The sequence below is a fragment of the Catharus ustulatus genome, chromosome 1 (assembly GCF_009819885.2).
Source record: "Catharus ustulatus isolate bCatUst1 chromosome 1, bCatUst1.pri.v2, whole genome shotgun sequence".
NCBI classification, from domain to species: Eukaryota; Metazoa; Chordata; class Aves; order Passeriformes; family Turdidae; genus Catharus; species Catharus ustulatus.
This window is the reverse complement of record NC_046221.1, coordinates 63,311,000-63,334,320: the sequence shown is the minus strand read 5'-3', so window position 1 is coordinate 63,334,320 and position 23,321 is coordinate 63,311,000. Positions and strand designations below refer to the sequence as shown.

Genomic DNA, 23,321 nt, shown 5'->3' with positions numbered 1-23,321 from the left:
GCTATTAATGAAACCATTACTCTCACCTTCTTCTTTATATGCTATAGTGATTAAAGCACTTTGGAAACACCTTGTTTTTCCTTTGGTAATACTACCCCATTTCGCTTTAATGCGCTGCCACTTTTTCTGCATGCAACAACACTATTTCTGTGCATATTTCAGTACACCACACAGATATGAGTCTTTTGAACTCTTGCCCTTTGCATTCTCATTATTTTTTCAGAGGAATTACACAGTGCATCGTTGTGGGATACACTTTAGCATCTCCAGCTCTAGGTGCCTTGTCATGCTCTTTCCTCAGCAGCTTCCTCGGCCCCCAAACTTGCTTTCCTGCAATCTTTTCCCACTGAACAACCAACCTGTTGCTATCAGGGCAGCCCCCAGACGCCAAGGCTTGGCCCTCATCCTGTCTGTCTCCCTAAAGAGCCCCCCTCGGTCTCCTGCTGAGCGATCCATTTCCCCAGCCCCCAGACCTCAGTGCCTTGTCCTTTGAAGGACACTTTCTGTCACGTCCATCCCCTCGGCTGAACAGACAGCACAGCACCGGGTCCCTGCGCTTTCCGACGCTGACTAGAAGGAGGAGGTTCTGTGGGGGGCCCGATCAGAGGCCCCAGCACCCACACCTAGGGAGGGCACGGCCGTGACCTTGCCGTGCCTGCCCGGCCGCCCTTGGGAACCCCGAGCCCGGAGCTGCGGAGCGCCGGGCTCCCCGCGGGCGGCCGCCCTGGGGCGGGGGCGGCGTGGCGAGCTCGGCCCGGCGCCGCTCCGCGCCCGGCGGCGGCGGCTCAGTGCGCAGGCACGGCGCGGGAGCGAGCGGCGCTCCGGGCCGTACATAATACGTGCTGTCTGGGGCCGGCGCGGCGCAGAGCGGAGATGGGGCCGGGCCGGGGCAGCCGCAGCTAGCGCCGCCAGCGCGGGGGCTCGCCGGCCGAGGGCAGCGCCGGGAGGGACAGGTAACCGCGGGGCCGCCGCTCCGGCCCCTCGGCAAACTTGGGCTCGGCGCTTCGGCGGGATCACGGCGCGGGGACGGCGCGGAGCATCCCGCGGGAGGCACCGGCCGGGCTTCGCCTCCCGGCTAGAGGGGGGACGCGGCTCTCGCCACAGGCTGGGGCCGCGCTGCCCCGCCGCCGGGGGTCGGGGAGGGAGGGGTGGCCGGGCCGGGACTGCCGCCGCCCCCGGGGCACCGCCGCGCCGGGAGGGTCGCGGGGACCGAGATCTCGTCCGCGTCCGGGCGCTGCGGAGTTCTTCCGCTCCGGCCGGGAAACGGCAGATGGACAGCATCCCGCTCCGGTCCCTGGCGGCGGCCAAGCGGGCGGGGCCGCCCCCCAGGAGCACAGGAGAAGGTGCTGCTCGCACTCCCCGTGCAGGGCAGGGGGCAGAAGTGGCTCCCGGAGGCAGGCGGGCATGCCGGCTGTCCTGAGGGCAGCGGTGCCCGCGCAGCCCCGGGGCAGGGCAGGGCAGGGCGCCGGGACGGGCGGAGCGCGGCTCGGCCCGGTCAGCGCCGGGAGCTCGGGGGCATCGGAAAGGCCACCTCGGAGACTGCTGTCAAAGGCGGGCTGTGTATACCAGTGTTCCCCCTTATACACGGAACGGTGTCTCTAGGTAAGGACTGAAAACATGACTCTTGGAACAGAAGGGTCAAAGTATGTAAATCCGAAGAAGGGGGAGGGCGACTTCACCCGTGCCGAGCATCAGCTTTTGTGGCTCACGTTCGGTGGCGGTGTGGTGTCACAGTGCAATGACACATCTTTATTTCCTTTTGTGCTGCTTTTTAAATGACAATTCCTCACATTTTTATTTTTTTAAGTGTGTTCAACCCTGGCACAATAAAGCAAAGTATTTGGAAAAAAATTTGGGTGATTTTTCATGGAGCTTGCTCATCTTTTAATCTGTCTGTTCACCAGTCCAATCACATCTCCCCAGATCAGCAGAGGATAGTAAAGCTCAAAGTAAACAGGACAGCTTTTGCCATGGAAACAAAAGTTGCTAGGGGATGGATTGCTACTACGCAGTGGTGTTCTCTGAAGCTGTGATCCTGCATCCCACATTTTCCTGAGCACCTGGGGTTTAGGCACTGAAAAACTTAATGATTAAGCCACTTCTCTGAGCCTGGGTGTGTGTTTTCAAATTGTGGATAACACAGATTTGGGTAACAGCGACTCTCTTTTTAGCAAAAGTTTCCCAACATTTCAGTGTTTAGTTTCTCAGCCCTGAAGGCAAGACATGCAAATACACATCAACACTCAAGAGTTCATAGCTACTGCAGTATTTATTCATCCAATGTAAATTGATGCTGTGACACACGCTTCTTACTTGTGAAGAGCTGCTTTCTCTCTTGACTGTTCAGTTCCTGTGCCTTATATGTAAGTAGCAAGAACATGACATTTACATTGCAGCTGAGAAAAGAGACCATCTTAGCCCAGATTATCAGGCTGCTTCATACAGGGCTGGGGAGCAGCCTTCTCTCTTAAGGGACAAGAGATTTTTCAAAAGATAGGAGATTAATTGTAAGTAAAAGAGTGTGACCAGGAAGAAAATGCTCTGCAGAATTAATATTATGCAGTGCTTAAAAAGAATTAATCATTCTACAGTCCTTTTTTTCCCTTCTATTTTAGAAGGTCATACTGCTTGATGGTATCACAACTCTTTCAAGCATAAGATCATTCTTTTGTTTTCTGTTTCATCTCCCAGCTCTTGTTTATCATTTTGCTCATGTACCTGAGCAAAACCACTATTAGCCTTCTGGACTGCTAAAGAGAAAGAATCTAAGTGTCACAGAAGTTGTATGGTCCTTGATTCTCCATCATGTATTAGAAATGCTGCATCCTCCTTTTTCTCTCTTGACTAAACCTACAGACAGTGCAAGGAATGCAAGATCATGTTTATACAGACCTCTGTCATGTCACATTGGGTTTTCTTAAATTTATCACAATAACTAAAGTTGCTGGTTCAGACTCAGCAAAGTGCTTCACCTCCTTTCTGAATGCTCCTGGTGGCAGCTGGAGTAATACAAGTAAGCTTTGGCAAAGCCACATTATCCAGTCATGTTAATTCTGGTTCTTCCCTTGGATGGCCTTATGGAGTCACACCTGGGGAAAATGCCTACCATTCTGCTCATTCTATGATGCTAAATTTGCCTACCTGAATGATTTAAGTTAGCCAGAAGAATAATTTATTAAGAAAGTAGGGTTGATGGGAGAATAAAGATCTAAGTAAGGACCCAAGAGAATGGGTCTTTGCAGAACCTCTTTATTCTATTTCTGATGTGTGAGATGGAATCTTTGCTTAACCAAAAGATGGGTTGAGGGCTGTGGATTTAAAGTGTTCTTGTCATTGAGGTGCAGGTGGTGTGACCCAGCATGAGAGAGCTGGGGCAGCTATGATAAACTACACCATTTTTAGCTCTTCTCCTTTCCCCCTAGGGGAAATGTTTGTGAGATGTGCAGGGGCAGAACTCTGGATTTATGAGAGCTCCTCAGGGCTTGTGCTATTAAAGATGATAGCTAGCTGTTGAAGAAATGGTGGCAGTGAGTAAAGAGGAGTTCTTTTTCTGTAGGGAATAAACAGTTTTCTGAAGGAAACAAAATGAGCCTCCAAAAGTAAAATAACTTGCAGGTTTCCCCCACAATAGTCCAGATGATATGCTTATATACATATCACAATTTTTCTTTTTTTTTTGTAGCTCAGAAAATGATAGTGTTCAAAACTTCATAACATGACAAAAATGCACAACAAACTGTCCTGGTTTCAACTGGGATAGAGTTCATTTTTTCTCAGTAACCATTACAGTGCTGTGTTTGGGATTCAGTGTGAGAACAGTGTTGTTAACACACTGAGGTTTTGTTTGTTGCTTCATGCTTGCCCTAAACCAAGGACATTCTTATTCTCTGCCAGTGTGGAGCTGCACAAAAGGTAGGAAGAAGAACAGTCAGGACAGCTGATGTGAGCTAGCCAGAACATCATGCCCAGTAGAGAAACTGTGGGAGTTACCGGGAAGGAGATGGTGGCAGTTTGGGGACAAGGTTTCGTGCTGTTTTGGGTGGCGAGCAACTGTGTGGTGCATCACTTCTTTTCCTTAGGTTTTATCTCTCCTATTTTTATTTAGTAGTAGTAGTATTATATTTTACTTTGTTTCACTCATTAAACTGTTCTTATCTCAGCCTACAAGCTTTACTTTTAATTCTCCTTTCTATTCTACCATGGTGGAGAAGTAGACGGTAGATATGAGTGAGTGACTGCAAGGTGCTTAGCTGCCAGCTGGCTTAAACCAAGACACAAACGAATGCTTTTCAGTTGGAAACATCAGTGTTGGCTATGTACAGCTTGGCCGGGTGGCCCCAGGGCCAGGCTCTCCCATTTCACCTGGTGAGCAGCTGGTGCTGCCCAGGAGTTTCCTGCTGTCTCAAAGTCTCTCTCCACTGTGCCTGTTTTTCCACCATTCCTTGGAAGGCCAGCACCTTGAGCACACTCTGACAGACTCTGGTGCTGTACTATCAGCAGGCAGCAATCCCATCCACAGACTTGGAGAGCACTTCATTACTTTCCTAAAACTTTACAGTGGCTGAGGTGGAAAAGGGAAACTTGTGGGGAGTAAGAAGTACAGAAGCAGTTAGGGGTTCAAAAACAGGGCTCCTGACAGTCGCTGTGCTTGGTTCTACTCCCATCTGCAAAGCTCAGTCACCAGCAATGTTCCCTTTGGCCCTTGGCAGGTCTCCCAGCAACGTGGGCTGCCTTTTCCACTGGGTCATGACTTCTGGGAGAGCCTTGAAACCTCATCACTGTGTTGTATGAGAGATACTTGCCACTGTAAGATGTTGAGATCTTGAAATCCCAAACTAAATGCATATTAGATATACAAAATAAATAAAGCCCCAAGATAATGAGTTGTAAAGAGGAAAAAGCAAATCCTTCTCTATTCCTGAGCCAAGAAAACAAACAGATTCCCAGAGGCTGGAAGCCCACTGTTTATGCCAGCACTGATTTCTAGCCGAGCCAGCCAAAAGATTCAGTCAGACTGTTGCTATTACCCATCAATATTTTCTGGATTCTCCTTAATTTAGTGCTTGCATACTCAGGTGTTTCATACCTAGCGAGATCACTTATTCACAAAGGGCAAAGGTCTGCAGAGCTGCAAAACTCCCAGCTCCCTCCCTCTAAGTGAAATTGCTGCGGAAATCTGACATGCTGCTTGAAGCTGATATAAATTAAGCCATGACTTTCAGGTGCAAGTTCTGATTTACAGTTCCCTTTGGACTAAGGGTTTTTTGAACTTATTTAAAGAGAAGCTAATGAGCCTTGAGCCTAAGTGACGCTGAGCTATTGCTCAAGTTGTTTTTAGGGGCTGGTATTATTTCAATGAATTCAGTAGCATCACATTCACGCAAGCAATTTAGGCCTTGGACTTGCATAGTTAAATAAGGATTTTGTGTGTTAGGAGAACTTACATGAAATGGAAAGAGTAAGAAACTTTGTTGGTAGTTTTTATAGCAGGCAAAATTCTGATTTTATAAAAGTCAGCAAGAACTTGGGCATCAACTTCTTCAGGAGCGCAGTAACTGGCTGTACACTTAGTACTTCCATTTCAGTCTTGCTGTGCAGATTGATGCGCATGATATTCAATTTTTAATTTTTTTTTTAACTATCCCTATTTAAATGCAAGTTATATACTCTTTTAATGTCTAGGACTTATTTTGCCTCTGTTTCCCATGTCTGTGAATGGTGTATCAATGCTTAGTCCTGCACTTCAAAAGCTCAGAAAAAAACATTTTAAAAACCCCTCTTACACAGCAGTTGGGAAAGTTCATAAGGTGGCAGATTCCAGAGACTGACAGAGAGAGTCTGGAAGAGACGCAACATGAGCCCTTGAGGGATGCTGGATTTTGTTACCTGGCATATCCTGCTTTTTTCAGTCTCCATGGAAACACAGTAGCACATTAGTGTGAAAGATGGAGTGAGCACCCTGCGTACGGGAGTGAATGTTCCCTGCAGCACCTCTGGGCTGTGCTGTGCCAAGTCACTGAGTTCCTTGGGTTCGCTTGAGCTGAGTCACTGCATGCAACTGTACCCGGCTCATTTCTCAGTTCGGAAAATAATGAACTAAAGGTCCCTCCTGGGCTGTTTGGTTTTGGTCTTTTTTTTTCATCACATCTGGAGAGTTTGCAGCCACCATCTTTGCTCTCCCACCACACCAATAATGATCTGCTTTGCATGAAACCTCTTGTTGCAGGTAGGAAGGATGAGCTCCTATGCTGACATCTGTGGGTCCAAGCACGCGCAGGGCAGCACCGAGGGAGGGTACCAACGCTACGGAGTTCGGTCCTACCTGCATCAGTTTTATGAGGACTGCACAGCTTCAATCTGGGAGTATGAGGATGATTTTCAGATCCAGAGATCGCCGAGCAGGTGGAGCTCTGTATTCTGGAAGGTACTGCCTGTTGCTTTTTACTGGAGAGAGAGAGACTCCCATTTCAAGACTTTGCCTGTGTAACTGCTGGTATTAAGTGTTCATCCAGAAAGGCCTTTTCTTGCTCAGTTTTGCCTGAGGTGGCCAAATGACTATGTCTGAAAGCAGGGCACTATTACCAAAATATATCGGTTCCCTGGGGTCATTGGATCATCTAGTTTCTCTGTCCCAATGTGACTGAAACACCAAAGTCTTGTCTGGGAACCCCATGTACATCTTGAAAGTGTAGTTTACCTCTGCTCTGCACCTATAGAAGTCCTGCCAGATTGTTGGGAACAGGACTGGTAGGTTAGAGCAGAGCAGAGTGTGATGTAGGGATCAATAAAACCAAAAGATCTCCATTAAGGTCAGGGAATTTGACAGAACTGGAGAAGAGCAGAGGTTAGTTGGGGCCTGTGAGGCCATCCAGTCCCTACGCCTGATGATCCCTACTCCGAGGAACATTCTGGGTGAGCCAAATTTTGTACTTACACTTGAAATGTGCTATAAACACGCTGGGATCTGTTCATATGGCAATAGCAACTTCCTTCTAACTCCTGCAAAGGAGTGACATCTCATGAAGTAAAAGCAAGTGGTGGATATGACAGACTACCAGCAGAGTCTGAACAGGTGGTGCTAAAGCTAAAGAAATAATCAGTTACACAGCACTGGGGTTAAACTCTGATCCTCTCTCTGATGGGGCCTTTCAACCTGAAATGCTGTTTTAGAGACAGTAATGCATATTCCATAGTTTCCAGAAATGTCAGTACTCAATTATATAAATATAAGTTGTAAAAAGAACATTTTTCCATACATTGTAGTTCTGTTAGGGCATCATATATCCTAAAAGAAAAATACCCACCTTCTCCTAGGAGAGGGAACTTTTTCTGCAAGACACTGTGAAAGAGAAATGCCTCCTAGGAGCACTTCCCAGTTGAAAACTGGAAAGGAAAATGGAAAAACTAGAAATTAATTGGGGGTTTGTTTGTTTCTTTGTTTTTCAGGTCGGACTCATCTCTGGGACGGCTTTCATGCTGATAGGTGTAGCTGTTCTTGTCGTGGGTTTTCTTGTGCCACCGAAAATCGAAGCCCTTGGGAAGGATGATTTTGTTGTTGTGGATACCCGTGCTGTTCAGTTCAATGGGTCTCTTGATATATGCAAGCTGGCAGGAGCGATCTTGTTCTGTGTTGGAGGGTCCACTGTGGCAGCATGTCTGCTGATGTCTGCTTTTGCTAAAAGTTACTCCAAAGAAGAGAAGTACCTCCAGCAAAGATTTAAAGAGAGAATAGCTGATATAAAAGCCCATGCAAACCCAGTCACAAAAGCGCCAGCACCAGGAGAATCAAAGATACCTGTCACTTTGTCCAGAGTTCAAAATGTCCAACCTTTATCTGAAACCTGACCCTTCCCTTGGGTTTTGTTTCTCCTTTAGATCACTTTAACTGGAAAATATCAGCCCTTGTTGGCATCTGTGCTAGTCAAGTAAAACATCGAGTGCTCTGCTATATAAACATGCAGCTAATGCAGGAGCTGCTCTGGTAAAAATTTAGGATTGGGAAAAAGGAAATTATGTGATTAGACCTGTGACTAATATATTCATTTGAACCTTTTAATCTGTGTGGGTACAATAGGTTCTTGCAACAATTATTAGGTGTTTAGCTTATTAAATTGCATCCCTGGGAAACCTAAGGTGCACTTATGACAGCTGTACCAGGAACACTCTACATCCCACTATTTAAAGTTTAGATGCATTTGCTGTTTTTTCAATTTCATTAATTTATTTAAGTTTTATGGTTTTTCGCCTTTAAAATACTGTTCAGTTTTACATTTACTACCTGGTTCTGCTGTCTGGGAAGCCAAGATTCTGCCCTTGTAATTTGCACTTGTCCTCCTGTCACATGCTACAGTCTGTATCAAAGTAATACTGCACAGGTAAAACACACGTCAGGGACAGCCCTTAATTTGATCCTGGCACATGTCACTTTCCCAGCAATGTAATTTCCTGGGAAAGGCAAGTTATACTTGATCCTGAGTTACAACTAACCTGTGCTGAAGTGCCACTTTTGTCTTAGTCATTGCCATGTTAGCAAAACTGCAAACAAGATAAGGAATTCCTGTGGGAGGAGGAACATCATGTGTGTCTTTGCTTTGATATTGTTTCTTTCATTAGATTGTGTTATGTTAAGGCTAATACAAAATGTTTTTGTTTTGTCTGGGTGAGAATGAATAAATGTGGTTTGACATGCCCAGGCCCTGTATTCTGTCAGTACATCAATGCCATGTTAGATGATCTCAACGTACATATCTAAAGACATTTTGAAATGCTGTTTATATTTTTATAGAGAATAGAAAAAGTTATGCTTAACCAGATACATCTGTGTAAATGCTTATCTAAAGACTTGTCCTTTCATGGAAGACCCCTAATTATTTTCTCACCCAGGGCAATTATTTTACTGTCTTAATCTATGGATTTAAATTAAACTCTATAAAGAAAGATGTGACATTTGTACTCTCTGACAATATGTGCCACCTTATAGTTCTGTCTATTTTTCGAATGGATTGAATAAAATTCTAGGCGTGAGCCAGCCATGGATTTTGTAAAAGTTTATTTCTAGTCAAAAAAAATTTAGAGCACTGCTTAAAGGAGAAATCAGCACTTGAAACTCACTGGTCTCTTAATGCAGTCTGTTTTCATCTTAGAGCAGCAAGGAAGCCACTTTGGTGCTGAATCCAAACAGATTCTGCCACAATAATGGCAGGTAGGTGGTAAGAGCTGTGCTCTTTCGCTTGCTCATAAAATACTTTGTTGTCTGTGACAGTTCAGACTTACAACATCAAAAAGCCAAATCAATATGTGTTTGGAAATTTCAGCTGAATCTGTAATAATTATCATGGCCGATTATATCATGGGAAGTAAAATTTTCTTCTGCAAAGAAAGTTCCCATCTTGGCGACGCAATTGCAGAGTCCAAGCATTAGCACTGAAAGGATGGACAGTTGAGAGCTTGCCACATGCACGTGGTCACAGAGAATGGAAGAAAGAAGGTGTAAAGGCATCTGGCAATTCACTGGTGCCCATGTATTAGAAATGCAAAGGCACATTGCACCTAATACTTCAAAATAAGACTGTAATCTCAGGAGAAATAGATGAAGCAGTGCTAAAGAGGAAAAGATCAGAAGACTGGCAAGGTGAGCTGTATATTTATAAAGAAAACCATCAAGAACAGGGGTGAGGGGTACTGATTACTTACAAGGCACATGGAGATGCTGTCACTGCTGCTGTTTTAGTTATTCCAGGTAGAGAGGGTCCTCAGCATTTCATGTCCAGGTAGCAAGGAGTGTTGTTTACTGCCATTGACTTTTCTGCTGTCAGGCTATTGGTGTGTGGACAGCAGAGTCAAGCTGTTCTGGCCTTTTCAACTGAGACTTTTTAATTGTGCATGGAGGAAATGTGACATTTTAAGTTTTACAGTGAAGTTCACAGAAGAAAATGAGAGCGAGGGCTCCTGTAAGTGAGTCTTTCTCTTCACCTGCATTTTGTTATCACTGTACTGGAAGTTTGACTGAAAATCCAACTGGAAAAGAAAGCAGAGGATGGGGTAGTTCACCCAAACCAGCCATATGGGTACATAGTTCTCTTTAAAACACACTTCACCACACATGCAAGTGTCACTAAATTTTCATCCAGAGGACAACTGACCCAGCAGGTGATTGACAGAGCAGATCCAAACATCAGGTGCTCAGTCACATTGCACAGAACTGAACATGCTTTGACAGTACAAAAGCAGACGAGTCATGGCATGGCATTATCCAGGTGCTAGGGGAAAAGAAATGCCCTTGAGGATTTTACTGAAGCTTACTGGGATAGGAAATGCAGTTGGGATTTATCAGCAGCAGCAGCAAAGCTGATAATGCTGTCATGGCAAACATTGCCACACACGTTTCATCTCATTAAACCCTTGTTTCGGTTACTTGGAGCTTTTCTGGAACTGAGACCTCCAGAGGCTGCAATCCTTCACAGCAGAGAATCTGTGCCACACACAGCTTTTGTAGAAATATTGAGCAGAAAATTGCTCTTGTTACTATTAAGAAGACACATACTGGAAAGATTAGGACACCTCAGGAACATTCTTGAGATCCATTTTCTTGTAATGTTTTAACAGCTTCACCCTTTGCTGCAGGAGCTGAAGCATTAGCAAAAGGCAGTGGAAATGTACTGTGTGCTGTCCTTATGGAAAATGCCTGTGATATGGCCTCCAGATAGGATGCAGCAAGAGGCAGTCACACTCCCTGGGATATTTCTAGTGAGGTTGAGGGCAATCTGTCCCTGCACATATCAATTTCCCTACCATGTAACTTTTTTACTTTTCCCATCCCCACTAAATTGCAGCATGCACTCGACTATGGGACTGCCTGGGACTTCCCCTCTAAGCACTGACTGCCATCAGTTTTCTAAAGGACACATTAATGGAGACCCCAGTGCAAATGAAATGGCTTAAGCAGCCAAGTTCTTCTTTTTTCAACCCTTTGACCTCCCTGCTCCAGAGGCTCCTTTCAGTTTCTTCATGCTCACCTTCTTGCCCCTCTTCTAGCCTCATTTGGCTTGAAATTGCAGTGCAATCCCTCCCAGCCCAACACCATTTTCTCTGCAATTGTAGTGAAAGAAATCACAATCTTCATCTGAGTGGTAATTACTGGCTTCGTTTTGGTTAATAGATGTTCTCCTGAAGGTTAGCTGTGCTTCCCCAGCCCACTGTGCAGAAAAGGCTTCTATTAGCATCTTTTCTCTCCTCCACTCTCCAGGCTGTCTTGATTCCTTTATTTTCCATTTTGTCCCAGTGAATCACAGGCAAAAGGCAGAGACGGAAACATTCTTCCTCTTGAGCTGCCTGTAAGCAGATTTAAATCCCAGTTTCAGCTACAGCCTCAGCCTGCCATTTCCAAGTATGAGACTTTTAATCATGCACAAGTGAAAGAGAACAGCTCTTCATGAGAGCAGAGTAGCAGAATGGGGAGGCTGCAGAGACAGTGGTTTGGCGGGGGGGAGCAGCAGCACAACCTGCACACCAGGGAGGCCACTCACAGCTCCTGAGGACGTGAAATGCAAAGGAGACAGCAAAAGACTGCAAGCACCTTAGCTGGATGTACTTTCCCAGCAGCTTTCTAAAAAGGGCTAAGAATGAAACAATTTTGGTAAAATAAAGGAATTAACACTTGGGATTATTCAGCAGTGACCGGTCATCCTGCAATTACAGAGCCCTCTCAGCTCACTGCCTTCAGGGGTAGAGAGACAATAAAATAGAAGCTTCATGAACAGGCTGTGGAGGCACAGCCTCACCCCTTCCTTACGCAGCTGAAGGAAGCAACACTCTACAGAGCATTACCCTGCACCAGTCATTTGGGGTTAATACTCATGCACCTCTTAGAGAAACAATGCTTGAGTTTTGCCAGCTCATCCCCATGGGATAGTTTGTCCCAAAGGAAAACAGTGTAAATGGGAAGACCCACCTAGTTTCCTCCTATTTCCAATATTTAAAGACCGTGTGTGATTCTTCTGGAGCCTTCTGGTGTCTGGGCAAAAAATCCATCCACCCCCTCATTTGTCTTCAGTTCTTATCTGGACATGTGGCATACACACAGTGTAAATTTCCTACATCAGTTCACTTGATGCACATTAAGCAGGCCAAAGCTCAGTTTTGGTGTCAGATAATTCACAGAGGTATTGGGATGAAAATAATCTCTGCATATTGACAGTAGGTGAGGCAAGTAATTCTAACAGCCCTTCAGAGAAAAGAGCCAGCATGAAATAACCTCTTTTATTATTTTTTCCTAATTATTTACATCTGATGTTTGAAGGCACTCTTTTTTTTCCATAATTTTCTATTCATGGACTTTTGCAAATATAGCTGGGAGATCAGTTTTAAACAATGCTTATAAGCTAGTCAATTTAACAATGCTGCTCCAGCAATTTCAGCCTCAAAACTTATGGTACTCATCGCTTTGGGTCATTTCCTAGCTAAAGGCACCCTTCAGCCTGAGGCTAAAAGGATGTGTTGGTGTTGGTGGTGTTGTGGTCATCTGTCAGAGAGTATCAGAAGAGAGAGTCAGTGAATACTGAAAGCATAGCAAAACTTGCTGCAGATCTAAAACTTGTAACCAGAACAATGTATGTACAGTGGCTAAAATCTTCATGGAAATGGACATTAAAAAAAAAATCAACTTTTGACATCCACATTCTGGCCTCCACAGATGGCTAGACAAGCATGAGGACCTTATTGTTGGACAGGTGCATTATCTCTAATGAGAGGACACATTTTTCCCTTGAGGATACCATGATAAAAAAAATTTCTTCAGGTAGCTGTTGCTCGGAATAGGTTCAACTCTCAAATGATCCTTTTCAAAGACAGTTCTGAAACTGGAGCAAGTTTGTGCCCAGACAAAAATCCTTACTTCAAAGACTGTTGGACAGAGCCACTATCTCCAAGGAGCAGAAATCAGAGAGTGCCCCAGTAACCCTCCCATACAGGCTGACTGTGTTTCTGGCTCCCTGTTTTGTAGGTCACAAATAGGTTCATCTGCACCTCCCCTTGCATATCAGAGGTGACTGAGAAAACCTTGAGCAAGGCACACAGCAGTGCAAATCAGAGCAGAGGCATTCATTGATACCCAGGACAGCCACAGAATCCAGTGACAGCTTTTAGCTCTTCTAAAAATCACCATAGCAGCCATGTGAACTCCCTGTGCCCTGAGAGTCAAGGTCTCAGATTTCCCAGAGGGAGATATCACCAATTTATGACACAGGAGGAATAGTAATAGCTCGGTCCTTTGCAGTGAACACCAGATAAAGAGAGAAGATTGAACACCAGATAAAGAGAGATGATTGCAGTGCATGCAGCCATCTTGTCTTTAGCTTAAAATCACAACAGAATGGATGGCACAGAGCTTCTTCTGACTTCCAGGTGATAATGTAACTGGAAAGTGATAAACTTGAGTTTGTTGGTTTAAACATGTCTTGTGTTTGACCATAGATCTACACGAGATGCGGACAGATCTTTGCTCTGACATGGAGCATTGTCCAAGTCCTCTGCCCTTCCTCTGCCCCTCTGCAGCAGTGACTGCCCTCTGAGGAGTGCCTCAGCACTGCTCTCTGAACTAAACTGCTTGCTTTAGAGGCACCGTATGTGTTTAGTCAAAGGTATGACGGGAAAACTTTTTCCAGATAACACAGATTCACCTGCCTGAACCACTGGCATGAACCTTGAAGGCCTCAGCGCAAAAGCCACATGGTTTTGTCTCTGCAGATGCATTCATGGTATTCGTGCTGAGAAGGCTCTGGTCCCTCTTTGTCTGGTGTGCTGCCAGGTCTCCTCACAGGCTGTCTGCCAGCAAGCAGGCATGCACAAGGCAGGTCCCAAACCTCTCTCCAGCAGCAGCGCAGACCAGCCCATCAAGTCCTTATCTTGAAAACACCCAGCTGTGGATTGCACAGATGGTGGTTTAGAAGAAACCCAAAGTGCACACTGAAGTATCTCCAGATCTGCTCTGTAAGGAGGCAGCTGGCCATGTTTCCTGTGCACATCAGGCTGTACTGAGGCACACTCAAAGTGCAGAGAATGGAGGTGTCAAGGACTGCAGTCTGCATCCCATGTGTGAGGGAAGTAAACTAGCACTGGCTCCCTGCTTGTATGCAGGGCTGAGCAGTTGAAGAAGCAAAGCTACTGGGAGCACCACATGGAGCCCAATACCCACGGACACACACGCTGCTGACACGTGCATCACTTATTTTGGCACAGGAGCCCTCAGTGTTGTCTCCCTTATGATCTGCTTCCCACATGCACCAGCCCAGCCAATGCCCAGCACCTGCCCACCCCAGCAGCCACGCTCAGGGGCCCTTTGCAGCTCCAGGTCTCTCTCTGCTGTGGAACAGCAGTGGAACATCCGAGTATAGAGAGATGCTAGGGAGTGAAAAAAGGCTTAACACCAACATTAAGGCCTTTGAGATGAACTAACCATTCCTTCTGCCAAAACTAACAACCAACCCACACCTTTTATGCAAAAAACCTTCTGCTTCAGTTTCCCCACAGAAAATCATTCTTGGGAAGGTTCTTCCAAGGGAAGGCTCCAATGAGCAAGCACAGTGATACTACAACAGATGTCTGCCTCCCTTTGCACACACACAGGGCCATCTGGAAGCATCAGATGTGCCTGGGGATGAGGTCCCAGAAGAGGCACCCAAGAGGTTTAGCTACCTTACCTTCCGTGTCCTGGGATAACCTACAGTCACGGGGTCAGGGTACTTTGAACTATGAACCTTTGCTCATCTTGAACTAGGCCTTGTGCTGCATGAATAGGAGCAATAATCTTTACCCATGCATCTTTCTATGCAGAAGGAGCGACTACTTTTAAATAATGGATGCAAATCCTAGCCCTTGCCTCACCAAGGTAATTTCTGTTTGGTGCTAACTCTGTGGAGGTTAGTGGGAACAATAAGAGAATGACAGAAGGTGTAAAGCTCAGGTTACTCTAAGGATGCCAGCCTTGAATCAACAATTTATAAGGGAGGTTGCGGTACAGACATTATTTTTAACAGTATCTTTTCTTTCAACCAACCTGGAAGAAGCAAATGCAGCAGAGAATCAGAAGGTTGAGGAGATTGTATGCAGTGATGAAACCACAACCTACGGCAGCAGAAGAAGCAAGGGCAACATCTTTATGAGGATACCAAGCTGAGTACCCAAAGTGCAGCAGCAGCGTGACTGCTTATCTCTGACACCACCACTTCATCACTGAGATAGAGGAGTTTAAATCACTCAAATCTCTAGTCAAATCAGAGGTCCTTCCCAACTAATACAAGGAGAAAAGTCTATATATCACTGAAGTCTGATTTTCTTCTCTCAAGAGTGGGAGAATTCACTTGCCTATGTGAACACAAACTCGAAGTACCACCCACCCCCTAATTACTTGCTAATAAAGTAACAATTTCCTCCTTTCTGAAGCATTGATTTTGTCAAGCTCCTTGGTACTACAACATTCAACTGGTTCATCCACAAAACTGCTTCAGCTGAAGGCTGGACTGTTGTTTCTCCTCCCCAGGGGCTGGCTGTTCCCATCTTCTCAAGCAGGAGTCCCAAAGACTCACACCAGTCTACCTCTACCCAAACAGACACAGTTCCCAGCCACTGGGATACTCACAGAGTGGGAATGTCTTGCTCAGCTAAGAAGGCAAGGGGGAATTGCGAGTTAATTTCTTAATGACAAATATTTATAGGAATAATCTCATTTTTAAGAAAAAAATGTTGCTTAAAAATAAATGGTGCAATACTGGGGGGAGGAGGGGGCTTTAACATTTGACAGGAATTTTCTTACCAGGTATAGCATTTAAATTGGAATATGTATTTCTAGAAATGTTTTTCATTCTACTGTGTTGAGCAGCTTTGAACAAGAAGGAAACATAAACGGTTTCATATTTAAAAACTTACTTTAGTTTTTGATAGAGATAGGATGAGAAAGAAGAAAACAAGAATAGCCCTAAACTAAGAATTGAAAGCAGTGCGGAGAGTTTGAACAAATGGTTTTATAAGGATCTAAGGGGAAGTGCATTTCTTAAGTGTCTCAACACAATACTCCACTATGGTGAAGAACTCATGTTATTCTGAATGGTGAGTACAAACTGCTCTTTGCTGCAAGCAGAGGGGCCTTGATGGCCTGGAGAAGGGCTGGCAGAAACTGCCAGCAGCTCAGCTTGGCAAGAGCCAGCTGCTGCACCCAGGTGTTACAAATCAGTTTATAAGCACAGAAGAACAAAAAAAACTAAGTCTCTGTGAATAAAATGGATCGAACACAGAAAGGTTTGAAATGCACCCCAAAACTTGATTAAAACCAAGTGAGGTTAGATGTTGGTACCAAAGAAGTTGATATATTTTATTTAATAGTAAAAGAGGCAAATAGAGAGAAAAAGGAAGTAATAGAAAAGGGTGGGGAGGTGGGGTGACACAGGGAGACAGTGACAGGCGTTAGGTAGAAAGATATCACCCTTCCCTGGATCCCAACAATGTCTTGTTCCTCCCTTCCATCTGGCCTTCTTGGTGGTGAGGGCCCCCCACCTCCTGCTGTAAGAAAAGTACAGAATTCAATAGATTAATGTACGTTTGGGCCAGGTGGGAATGCCCACCTGCCTCCTGTGCAGGGAGCCAGTTTGACACTGTCCCTTGCAACACTGCGGATCTGTTGCATCATGTTTGTGTGCTCTGGTGCAGGATCTGGAGACTCCTTTGCGGGGGTCCTTTGATGGGTCACAACACCTCTTTTGCTGTCCTTCACGTGGATGTGGCTTTTCCTGGGGTGAAGGGGCCCCAGAGCTGAGCTCCTCTGCACAGCAGAGGATGGGTGGTCACTGCCTCCGGCCAGAGGCTTTTTTACCACCCAAAACCTCTCCTTCCCTGTCTTTTGGTGTAGGGGTCTGTTGGAGCCTGGCAGCTGATAGACCTGGATCTGCAGTCTCCACCTTGAGGGTGCAAAACCTGGTCCCTCTGTGAATGTATTCCTCTTCCCCCAGCCAAGACCTGAGTCACTTTATCTCCATCAACAAGCGGTGTAAGGCCTTAGTGAGGGCTTGGTGGTCTCATTTGCTGCTTTGAAACAGTTTTGCTATAATAGGCAAAAGTATGTCATGAAGATGTTTAAGACATAAATTATAACATTTCAGTCTCCAACACCAGCGAGGGACAAGCCCTTGCAGCAGTAGACACTGGGGCACAGCCAGCTCTGAAACAGCTATGCAAACACCTGGGCCATGGGGGACCCCAGGATGAGTCCAAATTTGAAGGTGTCAAAGCATCCTTGGGACAAAGGTGGGTGACAGAACCCTGGGCTGCAGTAGGCAAAGCTCTGGCAGCAGGTAGTGTGAGGTGACCTTTCCCTGCATCTGTGTCCATCTCTGGGCTCCCTGTGCAAGATAGACACTGGCCATACTGGAGAGAAGTCATACTGGAGAGCCAGTGCCTTCCTCAGCTCCATGACAGTGCCCATTGGAAGGGAGCCAACAGACACCAGATAGAGCAGGAGGCATGGAGCAGTGCTGGCAGAGGGCATGTGCTCTGTGATTTCCATATGCAGGGCCTGGCCAGGGAGCAGGCAGCCTGCCAGTAGGGAGGGATGGCAGCACTTCCATGTCCTAGATCCCTTGGTCTAGGCTGGTGGAGGGCCTGGCAGAGATGGAAGGGGCTGCCTTTCACCCTCCTCAGGCTGTGCCCCCAGAATGTGCAGCCAGTGGGGTGAGCTGGTGTGGGAGGGGTGAGGGAGGGAGGAAAGGTCCTGAAGCATGTCTGAGGAGTGGAGAGGGTTGGGAGCCACCAGGAACACCATCATGCTGGCAGTGCTGGGAGGAAAAACCTGTCTTGCATGGCAGGGAGCTCGGAAGGGCAGAGGGTCCCAGCTCAGGCTTGTAGATACCAGGTAGAAGCTCATCCCTGGCTTTCTAAGCACAGCCTGGTTCTTGTAGGACAGTCCCAAGCAAAGTCATCTGACAGCCCCATCTGGCAGTGCTGGGGGACTTCGCCACTCACCAGGTTAATATGAAAGACCTTTCAGTGTTTTGATATTACATGTTGCACTCTAGACTTGTACTTTCTTTCTGGAATTTTCCAAATCCTGTCCACTTCCTTATGGCCCCCATAGTTTCCAGTAGCTCCCAGGCCAACATTTCCTTTTTACTTGAAGTGTACACACAACATAAGAAAATACATCACCTTTCTTATGAGGTTATTACAGTAGTTTCACGAATACAAGCCGCACGGATTATAAGCCGCACTTCCGGTGCCTCGACAATGTTGCTGTCTTTGTCAATAGATAAGCCGCACCCCGAATATTAGCCGCACTTTCGTTCGTCGCGAGAATCCGTGCGCAGCTTTCACAAATTGGCCAATTAGTAACAGGATCGCGGCATAGCGGGCTTTACTGGCTCGGGGCGGGGCCAGGAAGGCTCGGCCCGCTCATGGTTGCCGACGGGGCCGGGTAGCCCAGCTCAGCGCCACGGCTCGGCGGGGCTGGCCGGGTGGTGCTGCCACTGCCGCCGGGCTCGCTGGCCCCCCTCTCCCGTCAGCACCGCCCCGCTGCCGCGTTCGCTAGCCCTGCCGGCGGGCTGCCGCCGCCGCCGCCCGGCTCGCCGGCCGCCCCCTCCCGTCTGCACCGCTGCCGCGTTTCCTCGCCCTGGCCGGCACTGCAGGCCCCCGCACCGCCGGGCTCCCCCACGCTGCTGGCCCCGATTCTGCTGGGCTTCCCCCGCTGCCAGGCAGCCCCACCCGCCGGCCTTCCTGCTTCTGCCATGCTCCCCTGCACTGCTAGCCCCAGTTCTCCTGGGCTCCCCCGCCCTACTGACCCGGCTCTGCCGCCCCCCTGCCCCGCCCTGCTGGCTCAGGCTCTGCCGCCCGCCCCCCACACTGCTGGCCCCGCCTCTGCCAGGCTTTCCCACCTCTGCCGGGGCCGGCCAGGCTCCAGCTTGGCTTGGGGCTGCCGCGGGCTCTCACTTCCGTGTTGGCAGCTTTTAGAATTTTGTTAATGTATTAGCCGCCCCGGAATATTGGCCGCACTTCCGGGTTTCCACCAAAATTTTGGTCAAATTGGTGCGGCTTGTATTCGTGAAATTACTGTACTAGGTTTTGATACATATAAGATTATATAATCTTGTATAATTATAGCAAATTTCAGCTACAACCAATAATATTTTCCCATGACTAACATTGTAAGATTAAACTATTAATATGCACATGATTTATGTGCAGTGTGTGTGAGCACACAGCAAATGCCTTCATTTTCAGCACTCACACACATCTATAAGTTGATGGATACAAATGTGCACCTGCACAAGGATCTACAGAAAGCAGATGGCTCCACTGTCTATTGCTGTGTCCACAGCACTACTTTTGATTAAAACTTAGATTGAAGGCTGTCAGCCACCCACAACAATCCCAAAACAGCACCCATCCTTGAGTGCATCCCATTCAATCATTCTGATTGCAACTACCTAATAAACACACCCTTCCTGCAAATACTTCATTTGGTATTTACATTTATTATCTAATGATTGTTTCAATGTACATTTGGGGTAACCAATCAAAATACCCCAGCAACTATCCTCTCCCTATATTTTCAAGTGATCAGAATACTCACTCTTTTATTCCTCTGCACACAGGTTTATTTCTGTGTCCTTTAGATGAAACTGAGTGGGGATTATATTTTCCTTATTTTAACCCATTTGTTTCCACAAACCAATTTTATTTTGGCTCTGATATGTCAAGGCACCAAATCATTACTTAAAATTCAATGAAAACTGCAGTCCTGTGGGATTTAAGCCTATGCTTTAATGCTTTGCTGAAATTAGGAATCTCTGCAGGGAGACATGCAGGAGTTTGGTATTTTTCCCAGGAATTGCCAGTGAACAGATAAAACTCATGTCATTTCCTGAGTATTGCCTGAACAGTACACACATCCCAATAACCCAGGCCTAACCTGAACTGTGACATTAAAAAACTCCCTGATCAAGTTTAACTGTGTTATATTTATAACTATGTATCAGCTAAATTGTCAACATATTTTCTTTCACAGTTGCAATACAAAAACTAGCAAATCCGTTTTTTGTTGCTTTGCTTTTTAAGTTTTAGTTGTGAGAAATCCCAGCTGCAAAGCTATCAGATTTCTAAAGTCAGTAACCCAAAGACAGATTTAACATCAAACAGGCCTTGATATGATAGAAAACACAGGAATAGCTGTACTAGTTCTCTTTAATAGCAAATTATTTTTAAAAATAAAAGCAAAACAAGAAAACAATTCTTTTAAAAAAACCTCAGAATTGTTGCACATGAGCTTAATAAAATAACATCATATAAACTTTTCAAAATAATGCATTTCTCTGGTAAAATGAGTTAAGCCATCACACACAGCAGATCAAGACAGAAAAACTATTAGCAAGACCACCTGTATCATTCTTTTTAATTTCTAGAATTATTTGTTAGGCATAAACTAGTTTCCCTAAATAAAAGAACCTGATACAAAATTCACATTGTCAATGTCGCAAGGTGAATGATAAAATGGTTATACCTCTATTTCCAAACAGTCTGATTTGCTTTTCTGAAGAAATATATCTTGTCTTTCTTACAAGAGAGCAGAGGGGGAAATATTCTTGAGTAACACTCACAGGAATTTCATGTTCCTATGAAGGAAAATTATAACGGTACATTTCCCTAGAATTTAATTCATTAAATCATTCTTACTGGTATCTCTAAGTCTTTTAAGTATGGAAAATACCGAAATTTTGGGGAAAGGAAAGAAATTACAGAAACTGCTGGCAGTCAGAAGTTATAAATAGAAACCGACAATAAAGGCACCCTGTGCCATTTTACCTCACTATCACCCACAGTTATTTTATCCATTCTGTTTCGGGTTTTTGTTTTTTGTTTTGGGGTTTGTTTTGTTTTTTGGGGGAGAGTTGGTCCATTTTTACTTCTGCTTAACTATAAACGTCTTTTTAAATCCCAGAGAAATCAAATATATTTGAGCATAGGCTTAATTGCTATCACAGAAAAAAGGAAGCATGCATACTTTGCTTAAGAGCTTGGCTAAATTAGGAGCTTATTTTGAACTGATCACAAATGCAACATTCCCTTCGATCTTTGCCAGACAGCTCAACAGAAGCTACAGGTTTCATAGACAGAAGGTTTTAAGAAGGTTTCACAGACAATTCAGAGATGCCACAGGGCAAACTGTTCTAACCCTGTTCATAAGTTTTTAACATGTCTTTTATACTTACATTGCCAAAGCACAGAAATACGGTGAAGGATCTCCATCTATTTCTATTACACAGGAAAAACATACTTAATAACTAGTAGAAGAAGAGGTTTGTTTGCGTTTCAGTTATGACAAGTGGTTTTTCACATTCCTTAAACAGTGCTTCAAGTTCAATTTGTTCATAAATGTAATTCTTGTCTTAATGGCATAAAATCAACAAAAATTACATTAAGTTTCTTGTAGTAATAATTTACTAGCATTAACGATAAGGAAACCCACTATTTCTTTTGTATAATTAATACAATTATGCTCAGGGCTGTATTTCTACGAACTACAAATTATTCCCATTACTAACAGAGAAATGATAAGAGCAATGGAATCAGTGTCATTAAGAGAACTAATACCGTGGATCAATGCCTTATTTACTAATGCATATTAAGCCACAGCCTGTCAGGAGACAGCTTGCTCAAAAGGATGATGACACACTTCCAACCATTAAGACTATGCAAAGGATTCATAAATGCAATAATTGCTCCTGACTTTTGCAGAAAGCTGGTGGGCTCATCCTGATGTCTCATATTAAAGTGGCTCCATCAACAGCAATGGTTTCATGGAAATTTCAGTATGAATCCAGGCATGTCCTTTTTTTTAGTTCACTAATAAATTAAGTTTTTCTTAGACTGAATTACAAATCCATCCAAATTCAAATTTTTTAATTAACCTACTACACACTCTTCCTTTATTTTTTGTTCATGATGACAATAATTCACTATTTAGTGAATCATTGCAGGATAATCAACCAAATTTTCTGTTTTAAATGGAAACAAGCTGCAGTATTGTAGTCTATCCACATGTATTGTAGTGCTAAATAGTTATGTATGCAAAACCTAAAAATTCTAATTAATATACTGAAAGTAGACAATTGAGTAACATTGAACTGGCCCCTCACTATGGTGAATTGGTTTCTGTGGGCATAAATTCATTAGGTGAGGAACATATTCTAGTTATATCCTAATGTTCTACCTGAAAATTATACATATCATGTGGAATTTTAGGGGAAAAACTACACATGTCCTAGTTAAAAGGTAAAAAATAGTTTCTTTTCCTGAACAAATTGACAAAGAAGTTTTGGCATTGAATCTGGGTGTGTCTCTCTTCCTTTCCCTGGAACAGTGCAATTTTTGTGGTTATTCTATTGCTGCTATCTCATACCACAGAATAGTTCATTTCTAATACTACAACAAAGTACTCTTGTATTTCCCCCCCTCAAATTCTAGCAGAAAATCTCAACTTGTAAAAATAATTCTCTGTTCTTCTAGTAGATATAAACACTTGCTTTTCATCAGTCTATGGAGCATCATCACCTCACAACTCAGTATGTGGGTACTCAACCTGCCTTTCTAATGTAAGTTACAAATCACAAAATATAGCATGCTTTATATTTAAAGTGTTATCCTTTTAAATTTTCTGTTCGTTACATTTTTTCCTGTTCATGCAACTGCTGCATAGTCATTGCTCTGGTCATTCTTTTCACTCTCCTGTGGGCTGGTGACTGTCACCCTTGGATTTGTGGATGCCTTTTCAAGACTGGAACCAACCTGAAGAAAAAGGACAGGCACTGGTAACATCATTGGGTACCAAAGATTTCACTTCATTTCAATACAGCATTAAGCACTTCATATTAAAATTTCCACAAAGTATTTTTAATGTGAAAAAAAAGTTTTCCAAGAGTGATCACATTAAAATTTTCATTTTTTTTATACTTATATATCTTCCAAAGAAGAAAGCACTCACATTAGAGGTTCCCCCTGTACAGTTCTTTCATCAAGCACCCAGTTACCCACATATGCATTTAAAGTGAATGCTCACTCACTTTTCCATAAATAGCTTCAGCTTATCTAAAAAAAAAATCCAATATATGAAGCACAGAATAAATTCAGAGCCCAGGAAAATGTCATGTTACTCAGTTCTCTCAATTGAAAAATATTCTTGTGTGTCATACAGGAACAGAACAAAGCCCAGTTGCAAAGTGCAAGAAACCATTCCCAGTGTCACAGGAAGCAGAGGAAGAGACTGTTTTTCAGCAACCTGTAGGCAG

General features: G+C 44.7%; 2 protein-coding genes across 6 annotated transcripts in view; one reads left to right on the top strand and one right to left on the bottom strand.

Annotated features, from left to right (window-relative positions):
- Positions 1 to 845: 845 nt before the first annotated feature.
- Positions 846 to 9,036, top strand: NRSN1 (neurensin 1). Of its 2 annotated transcripts, none has more exons than XM_033070544.2 (3): positions 846 to 953; positions 6,227 to 6,424; positions 7,447 to 9,036. In XM_033070544.2, exons 2-3 carry the CDS (start codon positions 6,236 to 6,238, stop codon positions 7,843 to 7,845), a joined length of 588 nt encoding a protein of 195 aa, XP_032926435.1. In that variant the 5' UTR covers positions 846 to 953; positions 6,227 to 6,235; the 3' UTR covers positions 7,846 to 9,036. The 2 variants fall into 2 exon arrangements, with proteins under 2 accessions (XP_032926435.1, XP_032926445.1); XM_033070554.2 differs by lacking the exon at positions 846 to 953 and adding an exon at positions 1,518 to 1,602.
- An 11,873-nt stretch (positions 9,037 to 20,909) lies between these two features.
- The window catches only part of DCDC2 (doublecortin domain containing 2), a 61,712-nt gene continuing 59,300 nt past the window's right edge, over positions 20,910 to 23,321 (bottom strand). For all 4 annotated transcript variants that reach the window (XM_033079213.2, XM_033079222.2, XM_033079197.2 and 1 more), the window contains one exon: positions 20,910 to 22,821. In XM_033079213.2, the coding sequence (XP_032935104.1) occupies positions 22,714 to 22,821 (108 nt within the window). In that variant the 3' untranslated portion in view covers positions 20,910 to 22,713. The remainder of the gene's footprint in view (positions 22,822 to 23,321) is intronic.